Below are 21,579 nucleotides of genomic sequence, written 5' to 3'. Positions count from 1 at the left end.
AAAAGAACGTGGCTGTGCCATTAAGGTGCCACCTGGCCCTGGCTGTCCAAGGCTGGTAGCACTGAGGTAAGCCCTGGGGTCCCTTCCGCCCTGGCATTTGGAATTCTGGGGTTCCACAGGGCTACATGCACCTCAAATTCACGCACCCAGAGCCCCTCCCTGCCTCAGGACTGGTGGCTCTTGGTGGCTCTCGGTCTGGCCAGTGGAGCGGCCCCCATCCCTGCCGCCACCTCCCCTCTCCAGCCAGGCGTGCTGCCACCCACACCCTGCAGTGCCTTCTCTCAGCCACCTCCTCTGCTGACACATCCATTTCCTGGGCGCTTAGGTCCCCAGTGGGTACCCAGCCTTGAGCCCAATGTCCCTTCTCCCACCTGGGGACCCCATGAGTTCACTGCCAGCCACTGTGTGAGCAGGAGCCCCAGGAGGACGCGGGGAGGGATGGGAAGCCAGGAGGATCAGCTGCTGGCCTTCGGACAAGGGCCAGCCATTATGTGTCCCCCGACGGAGGAGGTGGAAGCATTTCTGATCTGGGCAAGTAGACGCAGAGCGGCCCCTCCATGCTGCAGACCTTGCCTCCGCGTCCCTGCCCAGAGCCCCATCCCGGCGGCTGCTGGCTGCCCGCGGGTTACAGTGCTCCTGCGTCTGGGAGCTTGGGCTCAGCCCTGACTGCCTCACCTTCTTTCTCCCTCCCTAGAAATTCACTTCCTCCCTCTCTCCCCACTCCCCACAGTTGACCCAAGGCTTCTTCTGGTCACTTTCTCCCTAAACTCCCCTCAGACCCTCCCCTCCCACACACACCTGCCTGAATCCAGCCCCCAGCTCCAGCACTCAAGAATGTTCGCAGCCCAGAGCACAACGGGTGCCCACCAGCCTGTGAGCCCTTCCGGGGCAGGTGTTGTCACCTGTCCTGCTCCCTCTCCCAGGAGCAGGCGCACAGCGTGCAGTGGAGGGGGGCTGGGCGCACAGGCAAGGAGGGCAACAGCTGGAGACAAGGGCTCGCCCTGGGGTCCACATCAGCTACTGCCCTCGCTGTTGCACAGCAGGTAACCCGCCGTGAGGCAGATAACCCCCAGCCTCAGTTTCTCCATCTGCAGGATGGATCTGTTAATGCCGCCATTCCCCTGCATCTCTTCATTCCCAAAGACCCCCTCACCCCTGCCGACACCAATGTCCATCCAGAACACAGCTGTGGTCTCCTGCCCCCTACACCTTGCTCCCCTGCAGTCCGCTCTCCAGGCGGCGGCCTGGCCCATCTTTCCCATCCCAGCCCAGTCACCAAGCACTACCTCCCTGGAGGCTGGGCTGCCTGCTCTGTGCGGTGGGCCAGGCCAAGGGGAGCTTGGTGATGGGAACCCGAGCTGGTTCCCTGAGTGCATTTATTTGTCATCTGTCCTGGCCACGTGAGGGCAGGGCCTTGTCTGCTGTCTGTCGTGTTCATGGCCACTCCCCCACACCTACCAAGTGCTCTCCATCAATGGATGGGTGCGAAGTGATGTAAGAAGAGTTGTTGCAAGAGTCACCAGAGCCACCAAGGTGGGGCACGGGGGAGACCGTCCTCGAGATGCTCGGCAACAGCATGGACAGGGCTGGGAGAGCTGCTACGGGCCAGGGACTAGAGACCAGGGTGGCAGGAAGGGACAGGTGTGGTGACTGAGGCTTCCAGGCCAGGTGGGGCTCCGTATGGAGGAGCGAGTCCAGGACTGGAGGCCGGAGTTCACGGTGCAGAGCGTGTCTATGTGCATGGAGCGAGCCAGCTCGGTCCCGGATGGCCTCTGCCAGCATGTGGGTGAGGGGAGCAGCCCTGGGACAATCCTGTCAGGAAGTGGAGAAGAGGAGCCTTGGGATGCCTGCGTTGGGGGTGGGCACAATGCAGGGCCAGAGGAGATACCAGGAAGTGGGAGAGAATGGGGTCAGATACCCCAGGAGAAGCTTCCAGAAGGGAGAGGCACTCAGAGCCTGGGCCAGCTGTGGCAGTGCAGGGAACACTGTGGAGAAGGGTCCTGGAAAGGTGGGTGGAGGAGCCCTGGTGTTCAGGGGGCTGAGGACGGGCAAAGGTGGGTACGGGAGAGGAGACCCTAGGTGAGAGGCTGTCGGATGACAGGAGGGAGAAACAGGATGGTTCTGGAAGGGTGAGCAGGCTGAGAGAGGAACTTTCCTGGAGGGGGGATGTAGGTGGAGGGCAAGGGGCTCTGGGAAAGAGGCCAGGATCCAGCTGGGCAGAGCCCACCTCTGGGCATCTTGGGTGAGTTACATGGGGTCTCCCAGCCTTGGGTTCTAATCCATAAAATGGACATATGACCATTGAAGAAAAGTCTGTAAACGCACTGAGGGCAGGGCTAGTGTGGGATGCTCCAGATGGAAGCAGGGGGTCAGGTAGGGAGAGGGAGGGTGGGGGAAGAGAGGCTGAGGAGAGGTTGAGGTTGGAAGGTGCAAAGGGGGGCCTGCCCTGCCCCGTCATGCCCCTCACCCTTGCTTCTGCCCCCACCTGGCATGGGGTTCCCCCTTGGCCACTGGCCCCTAAATCTGTTTGCTGAGCAGAGTCACTGGGGGCTTTTATACATGCAGATTCCCACTCCTCATTCGTGTGTCTGATTCCACAGGAGTGGGGAGGGCAGGGCCTGGAACCTGGACTTTTGGTAGCTCCTGGGGATCCAGATATACTGTCTTACCGCCTGATGCCAACTCGGGAGATATCTGCAAACACGAAATGAGATCTGGCAGCCGCCCTACTCAAACTGTGCCTGGCCTCCTGGGCCTCAGGACCAAACCCAGCTCCCTGGAGTGCCTTCCTCGGCTTTGCCCCTGCTGCACACATGCTCTGTGCAAGCTGCGGTTCCTGAAGGCCTCAGCCTGGATCCTCTCCCCTTCTGGCCCACCTGTTGAACACCCACTGGAGAGGCAGAGCCCCTCAGACACCCCCGCCTTGCAGCCCTGACTCCCGACCTCTCAGCAGTGTGGGGCAGGCCTTCCCTGGGCTCCTGTGTCTCTCTGGACACTTCTACTCCTCTTCCTGGGATCACCTCCAACCCATCCTCCAAGATGGGGCTTCTCAGGTTGTCCCCTTTCCTCTCTTCTCCCTCATGCCCTCCCAGGTGCACTCACCTGCTCTCACACCCTATTGTTGCCCTGTTGAAACAGAGGACACCCAGCCCCACACCTGCCGCCAGAATCCTCTCCTTGGTTCTGGAACCGAGGGTCCCTCTGGCTACTGATTGCATCACTTCCCTCAGATTTCCCACCAGCACACCACACTCAGCTCCTCAGCACCTTCCAGTGACGGGGGGAGCAGAGAAAGGAGAGGCCGTGGTCATCCACAGCCAGGGGCGTGCTCAGGGTGTGGGGTCAGTGGCAACCGGGGCCGTGGTCCCTTCTCTAAAAAACCTCAATGTCAAGAGCAAGTTTCCAGGAACCACAGAGAAGCATTATTTGAAGCAATCTCCAACCCTAACCCATAGCCACACAGGCACAGGATGGAAGAGGCTTGGCTGGCAGAGGTTCAGAGTGGACCACAAGCTCACTGAGATTATAAATAATGAATCACAAGCTCAGACTATCAGATGGAAATTCACAAGGCTCCAGATGAAGGAACCCCTGTGCTCTCCTGGGTAGACCCCCTCTGGGGAGTGGTGATCAGTCCCAGGCTCCACATGTGAAAAAGGAATTGACAGACTCTCCTGGCTGTGGTGATGGGTCTGGGCAGATGCTGGAGGGGCTGGAAGTGTTCTGCCCCGAGAGGAAAAGATCTGAAAACGCCAGGGCTGCCAGCAGAAACCTGTGGACCTATCCTGCAACAGAGGGGCCCTCGTCTGTGAAGGCAGATCTGAGAAGAATGGGCAGAAGCTCCATGGGGGCCAGGGCTGGCTTGATACAGAAAGAATTTTCTATGAAAAACTGCCCCATGATGGAGATACCATCAGAGAGAAGAGGCCCCCAAACAGCTACCTCTCCCCCATTCTTAGCCCCTGGGCTCTAAGTGAGGCTGACTATCCCGGGGTGGAGCCCAGGACCCAGTAAGCCCCAGTGATGGGGTAGGATGGGCACTGGCCCAGGACAGGTGGAGGAGACTTGCTCCTCCGCCCCCAAAACCTGTGAGGATGTGGGGCTGGAGCCACGCCTCCATCTTGGCACCAAAGGAGGCTGCGGGGCAAGTCATCCCAAGAAAGCAGAGCCAAGAAGCAGACCCTGCAGAAGGCCTGGAGTCCTGGATGGTGCCAGCAGAGGCCTTTCCCTGCTCCTGCTGGGGTGGGCTTGCGGGCATCCACAGTGGATACAGCCCACGTGGAGGTGGCAGGATCCACCCCTAAGGGAGACGCAGGGCTGCTGCAGTGATTCTGTGCCCCGCACTCCGCCCACTGGGAGGGCTGGCTGGGCACATGTGCCAGTGTGGGGCGCCATCCCATCCTCCATCCTGCACCCATGCCTCTCAGCTGGCATCCTGAGAGGAGGCTATGCAGGCGAATGGACAGGTGGCCCTATCTGCACCCCTCCCAGGAGCTCACCTGTCAAACAGTGGCTTCTCCCCACAGTCGAAGGAATCCTGCAGGTCCCTCACCAGGTTGGCCTGGCCAGGCATGCGGAAGAGGCCCTCCTCGGTGAGCCCGCGCTCCCGGATGAAGTCCACACACTGCTCCACCAGCAGGGGTGCCAGGCGCGGGCCATACTTCCGCTCGTGGTGTACTGTGTCCTCCAGGCGCTGCCCAAAGACCCCTGGGCACAGAGAGGAGCTGGTCACACCCTCAGCTAGCCGGCGCGGCGGTGGGGGAGGGCGCTGGGGACAACAGAGGGCAGGGGGTGCTGTCAGGGCCAAGGGTGGCTCCCCCGTGAGGGAGCAGGTTAGAAACCGGGAGGGCAGTCACCAGGGGGCTGGGACGGGGCAGGAGGGCATAGCGGGCAGGGGCCTGGCCTGGCCTGGCCTGTGGAGCTTGTACAAGCCTGAGGACCCTCAGGGAGGGCCCTCAGGGAGCATGCATTATGCATTTTATTGATTGGCTTATTTATGCAACACTAACCTCCAAATGGAAGTGGCTTGCATTTAAAAACCCAACACTATGTCCACTGAAAGACGCACTCTAGAATGTTCTTAGTGGCACTCCCTTGCAATCCCTCCAAATGGGAAACTACCTAATGCCCATGAGCGGCAGAATGAGCGGGATTGTCATGGTCTACTCATACCGTGGAGCATGGGACAGCAATGACAACAGATGGGGCACAGCTCAGGCAAAAAGACAGACGATAGATGATGTGAGAGCAGAATCACAACTCAGCATCACTGATCATTAGCGAAATGCAAATCAAAACCACCTCACACCCAGGAGGATGGTTACTATCCAAAAAACAGAAAACGTGTTGGTGAGGATGTCAAGAAATTGGAACCCTTGTGCCCTGTTCATGGGAATGTAAAACGGTGCAGCCGCTGTGGAAAACAGTATAGAGGCACCTCAAAAAATTTAAAACAGAGTTACCATATGATCCAGCAATTCTATATACCCAAAAGAAGTGAAAGCAGAGACTTGGGCAGATATATGTACACCCATGTTCACAGTAGTATTATTCACAACATCCAAATGGCGGAAGCAACCCAAGTGTCCATCAATGGATAGATGGATAAACAAAATGTGATACATACATACAACAGAATATTATTCAGCCATAAGAAGGAAATTCTGACACATGCTATAACATGGACAAACCCTGAGGACATTTTGCCGAGTGAAATAAGCCAGTCCACTAAAACAAGTAAAATACTGTATGATTCCACTTATAGGAGGTACTTAGAATAATCAAATTCATAGAGACGGAAGGTAGAATGGTGGTTGCCAGGGATTGGAGGACAATGGAATGGACAGTTATTGTTTAATGGGTACAGAGTCTGTTTTACAAGATGAAAAGAGTTCTGGAGATGAATGATGGTGATGATTGCACATGACGAATATACTTAATGCCACTGAATTGTACACTTAAAAATGGTTAAAATTTTATGTCAGACCTATTTTTACCAAAATTTTTTAAAATGAAAAAAAAAAAACACCCATAATTGCTAGCAGAAGCCAGACCCAGAGTGTACACTGCATGACTCCATTTATGTAAGGTGCAAAACCAGGTCAGAACACGGTTCCCTTGGTGGGTCAGTGACTGGAAGGGGCCTGAGGGGATCTGGGGGTGCTGGTAATACTCGGATTCTGGACCTGGGCACTGCTGACCCAGCTTTGTTCACTTTGAGAAAAATCATTAAACTACACACTTGTGACACCTGTGATCTGTTCACCTTTCTGTTTGCTATATTTCAATAACATTTGCAAAAAAAAAAAAAAATTAGGAAGCAAAATATCCAAAACATTTAATACAGGACAAGAAAGCAAATGAGGGACAGAGGCAGAGAGCAAGAAGGTAAAGGAACTTTTGACCCAGAAAACCTGTGACAACTAAATATACAACTGGGCAAAGAGGTTCCTGGCAGCCCAGGCAAAGAGTGGAAGGAGTGGAGATCCATGAAGCTCCCTAACTCACAGTGATAGTGAAGGAGAAACAGACTTCTCCCAGCCCTAAGCTCTACAAGGCCTCTGGAAGGCCCGCCATCTGCCATCTCCCTATCTCTGACTCAGAGACCATCCCCGCAGGGCGGCTGTGGGGTGGGCCAGAGCATGACATCAAAGCTCCATTCTGTCCAGGCAGTTCTGTCCTCCCAGAGGGATGCAGCCCAGGCAGGTGGCCTCCCGAGACCTGAGTGCTGAGCCAACCAGGTGAGAGGGTGGCAGGACGGATGGCTGCCTACTGTAGCTTCCCACACACAATGGCTGTTTTGAAATAAGATACATCAGTCCCTAAGACAGTGCCTGACATAGAGCAGGACTCAGTCAATGTTCCTTTCTCATGCTGCTCGACCTAAAGACAAAGTATATAGAACCTGGGGGATGAGATTTCTCCCTTCTAGAAAACATGCCCACAAGGAAGGCACCCAGTGACGCCATCAATGCTTTGGGGAGAAGTGTGTGGATGCATGTGTGTGTGAATGTGTGAGTGTTCATGCATACACATGCATGTGGACTTGTGTGTGCATATGTGTGTGTGTGCATGCATACATATGTGCACAAGGAAAGTGTGCTGAACTGGCCGAGACATGGCACTCATGGTGCCAGGTGATGTTCTAAGCACTTTACCTGTATCAACATATTTGATCCTCAGACAGCTGGATAACTTAGGGAATATTACCATTATTGTAATCATCATCACCATCATCATCATTCCCAATTTCCAGATGAACAAACTGAGAGGCAGCGGGCTTCAGAATGTGCCCAAGTTCACTCGGTATGTGGCAGGGTCAAGGTTCAAACCCAGGCAGTCTACATGGAACATTCTCCTGGATAGACCACATCTTGGGCCACAAATCAGTGAATTTAAGAATACTGAAATCATATCAAGAGTCTTTTCCGACCACAATGCTATGAGATTAGAAATCAATTATAGGATAAAAACTGTAAGAAACACAAAGACATAGAGGCTAAACAATATGTTACTAAACAACCAAGGGATCACTGAAGAAATCAAAGAAGAAATTTAAAAATGCCTAGAGACAAATGACAATGAAAACATCATGGTCCAAAACTCATGGGATGCAGCAAAAGCAGTTCTAAGAGGGAAGTTTATAACAATACAATCTTACCTTGAGAAACAAGAAAAACCTCAAATAACCTAAACTTACACCTAAAGCAACTAGAGAAAGAAGAACAAACAAAACCCAAAGTTAGTAGAAGGAAAGAAATCATAAAGATCAGAGCAGAAATAAGTAGAGACGAAGAAAACAATAGCAAAGATCAATGAAACTAAAAGCTGGTTCTTTGAGAAGATAAACAAAATTGATAAACCTTTAGCCAGACTCATCAAGAAAAATGGGAGAGGACTCAAATCAATAAAATTAGAAATGAAAAGGGAGAAATTACAACTGACACCACAGAAATACAAAGGATCATAAGAGACTACTACAAGCAAATATATGCCAATAAAATGGACAAGCTAGAAGAAATGGACAAATTCTTAGAAAGGTACAATCTCCCAAGACTGAACCAGAAAGAAACAGAAAATATGAATGGACCAATCACAAGTAATGAAATTGAAACAGTGATTAAAATACTTCCAACAAAAGTCCAGGACCAGATGGCTTCACAGGCGAATTCTACCAAACATTTAGAGAAAAGTTAACACCTATCCTTCTCAAACTCTTCCAAAAAACTGCAGAGGAAGGAACACTCCCCCAAGTTCTTTATATGAGGCCACCATCACCCTGATACCAAAACCAGACAAAGATACCACAAAAAGAAAATTACAGGCCAGTATCACTGATGAACATAGATACAAAAATATTCAATAGAATAGTAGCAAACCAAATCCAAAAATATATTAAAAGGATCTTACACCATGATCAAGTGGGATTTATCCCAGGAAATGCAAGGATTCTTCAATATCTGCAAATCAATCAGTGTGATACACCATGTTAACAAAGTGAAGAATAAAAACCATATGATCATCTCAATAGATGCAGAAAAGGCTTTTAACAAGATTCAACACGCATTTATGATAAAAGCTCTCCAGAAAGTGCGAACAGAGGGAACCTACCCCAACATAAAAAAGGCCATATATGACAAACCCACAGCTAACATCATTCTCAATGGTGAAAAGCTGAAAGCATTCCCTCTAAGATCAGGAACAAGGCAAGAATGTCCACTGTCACAACTTTTGTTCAACATGGTTTTGGAAGTCCAAGAAATAGAAGGAATCCAAATTGGAAAAGAAGAAGTAAAACCATCACTGTTTGCAGATGACACGATATACATAGAAAATCCTAAAGATGCTACCAGAAAACTACTAGAGCTCATCAATAAATTCAGTAAAGTTGCAGGATACAAAATTAACACACAGAAATCTCTTGCATTCATATACACTAAAATGAAATATCAGAAAGAGAAATTAAGGAAACAATCCCATTTACCATTGCATCAAAAATAATAAAATACCTAGGAATAAACCTACCTAAGGAGACAAAAACCTCTACTCTGAAAACTATAATACTCTGATGAAAGAAATTGGAGATGACACAAACAGATGGAAGGATATACCATGTTCTTGGATTAGAGAATCAATATTGTCAAAATGACTATACTACCCAAGGCAATCTACAGATTCAATGCAGTCCCGATCAAATTACCAGTGGCATTTCTCACAGAACTAGAACAAAAAAATCTTAAAATTTATGTGGAAACACAAAAGACCCTGAATAGCCAAAGCAATCCTGAGAAAGAAAAACAGAGCTCGAGGAATCAAACTCCCTGACTTCAGACTATACTACAAAGCTACAGTAATCAAAACAGTATGGTACTGGCACAAAAACAGAAGTATAGATCAATGGAAAAGGAGAGAAAGCCCAAAAATAAACTCACGCACCTATGGTCAATTGATCTATGACAACAGAGGCAAGACTGTACAATGGAGAAAAGACAGGCTCTTCAATAAGTGGTGTTGGTCATGCCAGGTAATTTTAGAGTTACACTAATGTTTACTAGAAAATCTAAAATGCCTGAGCACTTCATGCCTGAAACACAGGACTGTAGCTGAGTAAGTCCTTGACCCAAAAACAATGGATTTTCCCTCCAACCTTAGAAAATACTAAGTATCAATACTATGTAATTAGTACATACATAATACATAGTACATACACAATACATATATAATTAGTAAGTACATAATACTATGTAATTAGTATTACAATATTTCTATTTTCATTTTCACAATTAGTAAAAAAAAAAAATTAAAAGGTAGAGAGAGTATACTCCTGGCATCATTATAAGCTTAATATATGAATTTTGATAACCATTTTTAAAATCCATGTTCTAAGAAAATTAACTGTTTTTAAATATTTAGAAGACCAACTTCAATATCTTGAAGGCAGTGAATTCATTGTCATGTCTAATTATAAGTAAAAACAAAATCTTGAATGTAATTTTGAAGTTTTGGCTGATATCTATTATTGGATGCTCTTCATGCTATCCTGTGCTTGGATGCTGAGCATGCATTTAGGGTAGAAAATAATAGCTTATTGTCACAACTAATCTTTTATCCATAATATGCATTTTGCCTTACCAAAAAAGCTTACAAAATTGTGCTTATTCCTCATGATTTAGTTGGTGATTTGTTAATGTCTTATTTTAAAGAAAGTGCTGTAAATATTGATCTCTGAAATGGGTTTTTTAATATTGCCTGTCAATATAGCCAATTTTTTTCTTTTAAATGTAAATAAAATAATGCTCTTCCAATAAATTTGCTTTCATTATTTTTAAATCAATAAAATAATGCAAATATCATGCTCAAAAAAAAAAAAGTGCTGGCAAAACAGGAAAGCTACATGTAAAACAATGAAATTAGAACATTCTCTAACACCATACACAAAAATAAACTCAAAATGGATCAAAGACCTAAATGTAAGGCCGGACACTATAAAACTCTTAGAGGAAACATGGAACACTCTTTGACATAAATCGCAGCAATATCTTTTATGATCCACCTCCTAGAGTAATGAAAATAAAAACGGAAATAAACAAATTGGACGTAATTAAACTTAAAGGCTTCTGCACAGCAAAGGAGACCATAAACGAAACAAAAAGACAACCCACAGAATGGGAGAAAATATTTGCAAATGAAGCGACTGACAAGGGATTAATCTCCAAAATATATAAACAGCTCACACAGCTCTATGTCAAAAAAAAAAAACAACCCAATCAAAAAATGGGCAGAAGATCTAAATAGACATTTCTCAAAGAAGACATACAGATGGCCAAAAAAGCACATGAAAGATGCTCAATGTCACTAATTACCAGAGAAATGCAAATCAAAACTACAATGCGGTATCGCCGCACACAGGTCAGGATGGCCATCGTCAAAAAGTCTACAAACAGGGCTTCCCTGGTGGCACAGTGGATAAGAATCTGCCTGTCAATGCAGGGGACACAGGTTCGGTCCCTGGTCCAGGAAGATCCCACATGCCGCGGAGCAACTAAGCCCATGCGCCACAACTACTGAGGCCCGCATGCCTAGAGCCCGTGCTCCACAACAAGAGAAGCCACCGTAATGAGAAGCCTGTGCACCACAATGAAGAGTAGCCCCTGCTCGGCGCAATTAGAGAAAGCCCACGCACAGCAACAAAGACCCAATGCAGCCATAAACAAACAAACAAATTAATTAATTAATTAATTAAACTATTATAACAATTTGTGGACTAAACTAGCATCAAAATTAAAAAAAAAAAAAAACTACAAACAATAAATGCTGGAGAGGGTGTGGAGAAAAGGGAACCCTCCTACACTGTTGGTGGGAATGTAAATTGGTACAACCACTATGGAGAACAGTATGAAGCTTCCTTAAAAAGCAAAAAACAGAGCTACCATATGATCCAGCAATCCCACTCCTTGGCATATATCTGCAGAAAACCATAATCCAAAAGGATACATACACCCCAATGTTCACTGCTGCACTATTTACAATAGCCAAGACACGGAAGCAACCTAAATGTCCATCATCAGAGGAATGGATAAAGAAGATACCGTATGTATATATATATATATATATATATATATATATATATGTATGTATGTATGTATGTATATATATATATACACACACACACACACATACATACAATGGAATATTACTCAGTGAAAAAAAGAACAAAATAATGCCATTTGCAGCAACATGGATGGACCTAGAGATTATCATACTAAGTGAAGTGAGACAGAGAAAGACAAATATCAAATGATATCACTCATATGTGGAATCTAATAAAAAAAGATACAAATGAACTTATTTACAAAACAGAAACAGACTTACAGATATCGAGAACAAACTTATGGTTACCAAAGGGGAAACATGGGGGGTCGATGAACACACACACACTACTACATATAAGATAGATAACCAACGAGGACCTAATGTATAGCACAGGGACCTCTACTAATTTCTGTGATAATCTATATGAGAAAAGAATCTAAAAAAGAATGAGTATATGTATAACTGAATCACTTTGCTGTACACCTGAAACTAACACAGCATTGTAAGTCAACTATACTCCAATAAAATAAAAATTAAAAAAACAAAAACAAACAAACAAACAAAACCCAGGCAGTCCGGCACCAGGTCCAGAGAATGTTCTAGGCCACACTGCTGCTCTCCACCCATGCTGGAGCATGGATACCTGTGTGATGCTATCCACGCACCAGCCTTGCTTCCTGTGTTTCTTCTGTCTTTCTTCACCAGTAGCTCCCAAGGATGTGGTCATTTGGGCAACAGGCAGAGGTAAGCAGAGGCTAGAATACTGACAAGAAAGGAAAAACTGTCTGCCTTCTGGGATTTGGTGGGAGAGCCAAGCTGCCCCTGCCCACAGAGGTGGGGGCCGATGGGCCAGTCAACGGCCCTGAGCACAGCATCCTGGCCTCTCTGCCCAGCCTGAGAGTGGCCTGGGTTGGTCTGGGGACACAGAGCCACTGTTCCCTCTCACTTCACTTATGCCCAGCAATGAACCACATGGGTCCACATGCTCTTGTTGAGCTAGTAAGATGTTTGAAACATTTTTAAATTAGTTATTTAAAATCCAGAGATTTCATATAAAAATCTGGATTCCCAGCTTCTCTTAAAAGAATCCACAGATCTCATGGCACCTGGCCAGAATTCCCAAATGGTTACACTGACGGAGTTCAGTGGCACTTGTGCCCTTTTGATAGCCCATGTATTTGCTAATTCTCCACAGACCCCACCATTCCCTATTGCCTCACATCCAGTCCACACTTCACTCATGTGGCTTTGCCAGGTACTCACCTCTTTTGCTTCAACCTCCATGGCACAGACTTCCCCCCAGGGCCAGGATGAAGTAGGAGACTGGCCCTGACCCACAGAAGGTAGAAATGGGAAACCAGGCCTATCGTGACCAGAGGCATCTGCTAGGACCTCAAATGAGCAGGCAGAGAACATACAGGGGGAACTGCCCATAAGCAGAGGGTCCTCAAGAGGGGAAGGAGCCAGGCTGGCACTGCATCCCTGGCGCCTGCCTCCTGCCTTCCTCCCCACTCAGGCCCCTGCCCTGTCCCTTTCACTTCCGCTTTACCCACTATGCGAGCATCCCGAATACATCTGCTTTCCTGCTGCCTGGCCTGTGCACAGGAGGACTCTTCCCTGTTCAGTCTGTGTAAAATTCTTATTAGCCCTTGGGAACAGCTCAGGTGTCCCCTCCTATGTGAGCTGTCCCAGATCCTCCCTTCAGCACAACCACAGTGCTCTTGGGCTCTCTCCCTGGCCCTTACCACAGACCATGTGAAGACACTCGCCTCTGCCCGGATCCTCACTGGGAACCACCCCCTCTCCCCAGTCCTGAGCCAATGCTGGGCTTGGAACAGAGGTCAAGGAGCACTGAGCGAAGGAGGGTGGACACACAGTCCAGGACAGTCTGTGGTCCCAAATTCATGCACTCAGCTCCCCACCCTCGGCTCACAGTGACTGAAGGCCATAGTCAGGGAAGAGAGACACTGAGGAAAGGAATTCTAAAATTCTCTCTAGAGATTCACAAAGCTTGGGTAATTCCATCCAGCCTCCTCTTGGCCCCAGCCCTTCCTACTCTCCCATTTCCTGTCCCCAGGGCATCTGCTGTCTACCTGTCCATTCGTCCATCCATCCATCCATCCACCCTTCCATCACTCTTGCGTTTGTGCCCCACCCTGTTCTAGGTCCTAGAGGGTCTCAGAGCTGCCCAGAGGGCTAGAAACATGTAAATCCTACCACGGGCTCCTGTGCTGAAAACCCCTTGCTGCCTCCCTCCTCCCCACCCAGGATGAAATCCAAACTTGGCAGGCAGAGAGGCAAGGGCCTGCCGCCCTCCCTCCACCAGCTTCTGGGGCACAGTCTGGGCCAGGCAGAGGGCAGCTGCTGCACGGCCAGCCCTGCTGTTCATGCGGTGCCTGCGGTCAGGCGGCTCCCACGTCTCTGAAGCCCTCTCCCAACCTCAGCTCAACCACTGCTTCCCCCTGTGAAGCCTTCCAGACCACTCTTCCAGCCCCCTGAACAGGGCTATGAGAGCCAGGAAATGGAAGTCCACAGGATCCCGGGTGCTTCTAAACAGAGGCGATTTAGAGGAGGAGGGAACATCAGAACTGGGGTCTAAGAATGAGCAGGAGATAGCCAGGCAGACAGGCGGGTGCGGGGTGCTGTGGGCATGCATGAGCAGAGACCCCAAGGCAGACCTGAGCGGGGGGCTGGGGGAGGAGGTCTGACAAGGGCCCCAGGGGTTGGAGGGTGGGTGTGAGAGAGCCTGACTGAAGAGGCTGGGAGCATGGCAGCCCCCTGTCCTGACATGGACCATGAGCCCTGGTGAGCACTGACCCCGTACATGGCTCAGGGGCTCTGGGAAATGATGAGACTCCCCCAGAGGCCCTCCAAGCGCTGAGCCTGGCGAGAGCGCTGAGCTAGGGGTGGGGAATGGGAACACAGGTGGCAGGTGATGGTCAAGGCTGAAGGCCACAGAGACAAAGATTCTGAGCCTGCACCTGCACTGGTCTGGGTGCACATCCTGACTAAGCCACTGAGGAGCAGAGTGGCCTCCTTTCCTAGGTCTCAGTTTCTCCATCTATAAAATGGGGATGTTCACACTTGTCTTTAGAGGCTGCCCCGAGGCCCTGCTCCCAGCCACCACCAGGCCCAGGACTGACCCCACATTCCCAGCAAGGCAGCGTGGAGCTGCCTTGCATCCGACCTTGTACAGCCTTCAGGTGTGAGCTGCCCTCTCACCACCCTTGGTGGGGAGATGCTCCCGGAGCCCCATGGGAAAGACTTATTCCAGCTCAGCCTCCCAGGGCTCTGCTCCCAGCTTCCTCCTGCTGGAGGCGCCCTGTGCTCAGGCTACAGGTCTGGCCTCCTTCAGCCAGGGGCCTTGCCCACCACTCCCCTCGTCAGGGTCTCTCAGCCAGAGCCTGGCAGGGCCTGGAACGGCTGTGCTGAACTTCCTCAGCCCTCCTGGCACGTCTCAGAGGGGGAGCCTTGCCAAGAACCAGATTCAGTAGGTCTGTCGGATCCCTGGAAACCCAGCCAGTGTGCAGGTTCCTCGAGGGCCCAGCCCACACTCTTCTCCAGTGGCACAGCCGGCGCTTTGTGAGGAAGCTGGCAGAGGCTGCCTTTCCTCTGGATGAACCTGCGGACGGGCTCAGAGCTGGGCCAGGCCTCCTCCCCTGCCAGCTGCTCCCTGGCAAAGCCCGGCCCTCACTCCCCTCTCCCCAGAATCCCAAGCAGGGGCAGGAAGGGACAGGCCCAGCACTCAGCTGACTCAGATCCCTGTCCTGGGTGACCTTGGGCACCGTCCTCAACCTCTCTGAGCCTCGGTCTCCACCACTTCATGGGGCCGTCGGCAGCCACGGGAGAGCCTGTGGTACCAGGCGCTTGATAAATGTGGCCTTCTCCTGACCCAGGAGGGCCAGCCCAGGATAGGGTGGGCTCTGCCTGCCCCCGGGACCCAGCAGGGAAGGGAGGCAGCTGAGATTCCCTCTGGAGCTGATCCCCGAGGGGAGACCTCAGTCTCCTAGTATGGCTCTGGCCATACTAGGGCTCTCTCCAGTTGGGGGGAGAGGCACAGAGAGAAGAGACACAATGAAGACAATAATTCTTAAATTCTCTCCAGAGATTCACAAACTTTGGGTAAACCCTTCCTGTTCTCTACTCCCCTCCCCAGGACATTTGCCATCCTCCATGCACGCACCCCACGGTTTGTAAATCCACTTTCCATCACTCCCGCACTTGTGCCTAAGGGCACTGCCCTCCCGCTAGGTACTACAGAGCCTCAGCTCTACTCGCAACAGCTGTAACCAATTGGCTGGGCTGTAGCCAAGTTTCAACAACCAAGAGGCTGAAATCAGTCCAGGGGAGAGAAATACAGCGAGACGCCAACATTTTGGGGGGTGTCCTGCCCGAGGCAAGCTGGTCCCCAGGGCAGAAGTGACCCCTACCCTCTGGTGTTCGCCAGCCCCACGCCCAGACACGGGTGCCTTCCTGAGGCCTGGAGAGGCAAACGTGGGCTGAGCACTGAACTTGGAGTCGGTAGCCCAGAGCTGGCATCCTGCCTGGTCCCCTCAGTAGTGGTGGTGGTGGTGGGGTGATCCTTTGCAAGTTCCCGCGCCCCGGAAGACTAGGCTCATCCCTGCACGCGGGATGCCCACCACCAGGGCGGGAGGTAGGAGGAGGCGTCCCAGCTCTGCCTCTTCCCCCTACACGCGCGTGCCCGCTCCCCCAGCCCGGCGACCGGTCCCGCTGCTGCCCCCAACCCCTCCCCCCTCCCTCCCCCCTCCCTCCCCCTCTCCCCCTGGGCACCCCGCGACCCGCCGGCGCAGCGCTGTCCTCACCCGCGCGTGGGGCCGGGGCCGAACGCGCTGTCGGCCAGGGACGCCGCTTCCGCTCGGCTTCGCGGGGCGCCCGCACCCCACTCCCGCGGTACCTGGGGCGGCGGCGGGAGCGCAGCAGGCTGGCAGGCGGCAGGGCGACCGCGGGCAAGCGCGGCACCCGGAGGAGGCCCGCGCGGCCGGCATCAGGCCCATGGCGCGCCCGGGCGCGGCGGCGCGGCGGCGGCAGGAATGCCCGGCACGCGCGCAGGTAGCGTCTTGCCCGCCGCCCGCCCCAGGCCCGGACCCTGGAGCGAGGGAGGGAGGGCCTGGGCCCGGCGAGTTCCTGAAACGCTGCTCCTGGAGTCGGCCCCCGTGGCGCTCCCCGCTCAGACCTCTGACCCGCTTGTTCCTAACGCTCGGTGTTACAGGCACCGTAGGAATACTAGCAACTCCCAATGACCCGCCCCTTCTTCCTGGTCAAGGGCTCGCTTTAGGAAATTCCTCTCCCCGCAGAATGGGAGGCAGGTGTTCCAGGTGGAGCCCAGGTGATTTCGGTTTGGGTCAAGCAGCGGGGTGAGTGCCGAGCCCAGTCTACAGCTGGGCTGCTGTCTGTGGAACTGGCATTCAGGGCTCCAACCCTCTGCCTTGCCGAGGGGCCAGCGCCCCAGTGCCACGGAGGGTGCTTAGGACTTAACACAAGCGTCTTGTGCAGCTCTGAGCAGTATGAGTATTAATGTCCCATTTTACAGATGAGGCAGCTGAAGCTCAGAGAGGTTTTGTAATTTTCCCAAGGTCACCCAACTAGTAAGTGACAGATCTTCAGTTCAAACCTATATTATCTTTCTGCAAAGCCTGAGTTCTTTCCAGAGTAGGATTCTATCCCAGAGAAAAAAACCCACAATCCCACACTTCCAGAGGGTGCAAAGGGTGGGGACCGAGGTGGGTGCACAGCTTCAGGCATTCACCAGGAGGGCAGGTGGACAGAGAAGCAAAGCTGGGGCCCTGCAACACCAGAAGAAGGGGTGGAGGTCCCCAGGGGTCTGTGGGCAGAATTCTGTAAGGGAAGGGCTTAGGGGAGCCCTGGGGCTGGAAGGGTTGGGAGCTCATCTGAAATCCAGTGTGTAGGGTAGGGTCACTTTTCTTGCTCTTACTAAACAGGGTCTAGACTAGAATGAGGCAAGTGAATTTTGCACTTCAGGTGCAAGGTTAAAGGGGGTGCCAAAAATTTCAGTAATCAAGAGAAATATTTTTGCGATATTTAAAAAAATACAAATTAATGCCAAAAAAAAATCCATGATGAACAAAATATCAAAATTTTAAATAAAGACAGGATCCGACCCTGTACTTGCACAGACTTTGAGAGTGAGTGCCTCATTTGCCTCACCCTCATCCCACCCACAGATCCTGTCTTTATTTAAAATTTTGATAGTCTGTTTATCATGGATGTGGTAGGCTAAACAATGTCCCCCCTCAAGACGTCCATGTCCTAATCCCTAGAACCTGTGACATTGCTACTTTACCTAGCAAAAGGGATGTTGTAGATAGGATTGAGGACAAGAGGTTATACTAGATTATCTCAGTGGGCCTTAAAAAATGGAGGTAGAGGGAAATTTGACTACAGAAGAGGAGGCAACATTAGGAGGGAAGCAGAAACCCAAGAATGTGAGCAGCTTCTAGGAAGTGGAAGAGGCAAAGATCCATTCTCCCCTGGAGCTCTCAGAAGGAAACAGCCCTGCGAACACCATGATTTCAGTATCTTCAATATCATAAAAATTCAGTTCTTCCGACTGCCGACTTTTAGAAGGGTGAGCAAATAAATCTGTGTTATTTTAAACTGCTGAATTTGTGACAATTTGTTAAAGCAGCAATCGGAAACTAACACAATGGATTTTTTTGCATTAATTTTCATTCTAAAAAATTAAATAAAATATTCATCCTGATCACTGAGTTTTTTGGTGCTCCCTTAAATTTTGTGCCCCAGGCCAGGGAGGCCCCCTAGTCCTGGTCCTGATGCTAGTGTGCGGGGTGGGGGCTGAAGTCCTCCCGAGTGCTGGGAACGTGGGGAAGGGCTCGGGGCTCTCCCCTCCCAGAGTTCAGGTACACGTGAAGGTGGGAGGGGTGGTTCATGGGGCCAGGGGGCCGTAAGTCAAGGAGTATCCTGCCCTAAACCTGCCGGAAAAGCCTGGAGCCCCCATGGCCCACAGTCCCCAAGGTCTGATCAGCTCTGCCCATGTTAAAGAGAAGGGTCCAAGGGCTCAGGGGAGGCACCTACTCCGGGGGAGGAGGGGTCCTCCCAGGTAGGCAGAGGGCTCTGGCAACTGACTTGCTTTCTCTTTTCTGAGCCACGGTTTCCCCATCTGTATGGTCAGAGAGTTAGACTGGCCAATCTCTAGGGAATCCCTCCACCCAACCTCCCGCCCAGATTCCCCGCATGGATGGAGGTCTGCAGCTGCCCCCCATTTAGAAGGCTCTGGACTCTGATGCACACTGCCACAATGAACTCTAGGTTCAACCCTGGCCAGGTCACCACCCACGTCACCTTGTGAAGGTCTTTTTAATCCATGGGGCCTGAGATGGGGGATGGGTATGCAAAGATAGTCATGAAACTTTCCTCTTGGGGTGGGCCAGGGAGCTGAGAGGCTGGGGATCTGTCCTCTCACACTAGCGCCTGGTGACAGGTGACCTCTTGAGCTGGGGTGGCTCTCGTTTCTGGGCTGGGTCCAGGACCTCAGGGACTACCTCTGTCCTCAGTCTTGCCTCCCTTCCCCTGTCCCCACACCACTCTTAAGACAACGCAGATCCAGAGACTATGGTGCCTGGCAACACAGCATCCTTGGATGGGCTCACCCTGGAGGCAGGCTGCCCCTGCTTCCAACCCTGCTGTGTGCTGTTAGGCAAGTTGCTGAACCTCTCTGGGCCTCTCTGTCCCTCTCTACAATATAATTTTGATACAATGAACCACTGTCAAGAGTAGCAAATGGCAAGCATGAGACCCCTTCCTCTTTCCTCAGACTGATGTGGAGGACCAAGGCTGTCTGGGAAGAAACTGAGAGCCAGCGAACCCGACCACAGGACACTCCGAGGGCTCCCGGCATCCTGCTCTCCGGACCCGGCATCCAGCCCCAGGGCTCTGAGCTCCCGCAGACCTGGGTTAGAAGGCTGGCTTCCTGCTTACTTCTTTGGGACCTGGACAGATTACCTGAGCCTCTCTGCTGCTCAGTCTCCTCACCTGTAAAAGGGGCTACAGCAGGACTGATTTCAAAGGGCTATTGTGAGGGTCAACTGGGGTGCAGAGCCCGGCACCGGGACACGCTGAATAAACATTAGCTGCTCTGGAGAGTGGCTACCTCAACCCAACTTCTCCCCTTGTGGCTGGGAGTCACCAGGACATCACGCAGTGTTGCTGGCACACACCCTCCACTGGCCTCATCTTGGCAATGACCATGACAAACTCTTTTCCAGCCCTGGGATCTGAGCTCTTCTTAGCACACACGGAAAGCCAGGCAGGCCCAGCTGCAGGGGCATTTCCACCACAGCTGCTGGGAGGGAAGGCAGACTTAGCGAGCCAGCAAGGTGGGTAAGAGGCAGTTAGTTGAGCAGTTAGCATCCTGAGTTTCACAGGAAGCAGTGGTGAGCAGCCCCCTATAAATCACCCTTGCTGGCCTGCCAGGCTCTCCCAAGATAAGGCAGCTGCTCCTCCACCCTGCTCTCCTGGTAAACGGCCCCGGGCTCCCTGGCCGCCTGTCAGTGGGGTCTGTGGCTGGGGGCTATTTCCCCTGTCCTGGGGATCTAAGCTCGAAGGCTCCTGGAGCACTTCAGGGGAGAAGCCTTGAGGGCTGCAGGGGAAGGAGGCCCAAGGGTGCTGTGTACTGACCCATATACTCAGAAGAGGACAGATCTGGCCTCTGTGAGCTTGGGGCTGGATGGGGTCCAAGGCCTGTGGCGGCAATTTCTCCTCCACGTGGCATATGGTCCCTCAGGGCCCACCAGAATGGGCCCAGGGTACCAGAATCAGACTCAAGTGCCCCTTCTGCTGGCTCAGTGACTGAAGCCCAGCCCAGGTCAGCAACAGTCCTATCTTTCCCCTTTTGGAAAGGCAGCCAGGAAAGACCCAGGCCCACTGGTCTGGTGGGTTAACATCCAGGGGAAATAGAAATAAGACTTTCTCTTCTTGAATCTCCCAGAAGCGCTGGGATCTGGAGTAAGTAGTGCTGGGGAGAAGTGGTCCACTTAAGATCTCAGGCTCCACCACTGCCAGCCTGGGCTGGGGTCAGTGACCTTTCATCCTGAATGTGACTGTGCCTTGAGGGCTTCCATTTGGAGATGTCATTCCAGCAAATAATGACCACAACCAGCTGGACTAACAAGGTTGCTTTGTGTACTTCCAAGTTGTCCTGAGGCTGGATTTTCTCCAGGTCAAGTGTCCTGCCCTGTGGCTTCTGGGAGCCGCATTCGTCCCCCTCTTTCCCCCATGATTTCTGAGGAACCTAGGACAGGACTGTCAGCTCTGGGGGGGTCAGGGGAAAGTCTCCAGAGGCCTGTGAGAGCCACACACACATCAGGGTGGGGCCCGGCATGGGCAGCGAAGCTCTGATGGCCACTGCAAGGCTGTCGCCTGGCCCCTCGTGCCCCTCCCCGGCGAGGAGCTGTCACTCTGGGCAAGGACACCGTTCCCATACCAGGCTCCTGGCCCCAGGACTGTCACTCTGTGTTGCTGCCTGTAAGGTTGGGACAGTTGCTGGGCTTTGCTCATCAGTGCCACGGGGTAGGGGGGATAGTTACCATGCTACTAGTTACTGAGCGCTAACCCCGACCCCCAGACTCCTGCATCCAACTGCCCACTCAGGATGCCCAGTGGTTTAATGACTAACAGCCATCTCAAACTCATACATGCCCAAATGGAGCTGTGGTCTTGCTGCATTGTCCCAAACCTGCTCTAGGCTGTGTCTTCTTTACTCACTTAATGATGGTTCTTTCTGTCTGCTCTCTCAGACCCCTGGGCGTCCACCTTCACTGCTCCCTTTCTCTCAAACCCACATCCAAGAGATCTTGTAGGTCCTACTTTCAAAACAGATTTGGAATCTGCTCACTTTCACCACCACCCACCATAGCGTAAGCACCCTTGTCTCTCACCTGAATTACTGCAAACAGGTCCCCCGCTTCCCCTTTTCCTGCTCTGGTCAGC

At 51.5% G+C, this 21,579-nt stretch overlaps 1 protein-coding gene across 4 annotated transcripts in view; it reads right to left on the bottom strand.

Annotated features, from left to right (window-relative positions):
* The window catches only part of ARHGAP22 (Rho GTPase activating protein 22), a 157,519-nt gene that overhangs the window by 11,638 nt on the left and 124,302 nt on the right, over positions 1-21,579 (bottom strand). For all 4 annotated transcript variants that reach the window (XM_007178737.3, XM_007178738.3, XM_007178739.3 and 1 more), the window contains one exon: positions 4,500-4,707. In XM_007178737.3, coding sequence (XP_007178799.1) covers positions 4,500-4,707 — 208 coding nt within the window. The remainder of the gene's footprint in view (positions 1-4,499; positions 4,708-21,579) is intronic.

This window comes from Balaenoptera acutorostrata, chromosome 16 (assembly GCF_949987535.1).
Source record: "Balaenoptera acutorostrata chromosome 16, mBalAcu1.1, whole genome shotgun sequence".
In the NCBI taxonomy this organism is placed as follows: Eukaryota; Metazoa; Chordata; class Mammalia; order Artiodactyla; family Balaenopteridae; genus Balaenoptera; species Balaenoptera acutorostrata.
The sequence above is the reverse complement of the archived record's forward strand: the minus strand, read 5'-3'. Positions and strand labels throughout refer to the sequence as shown.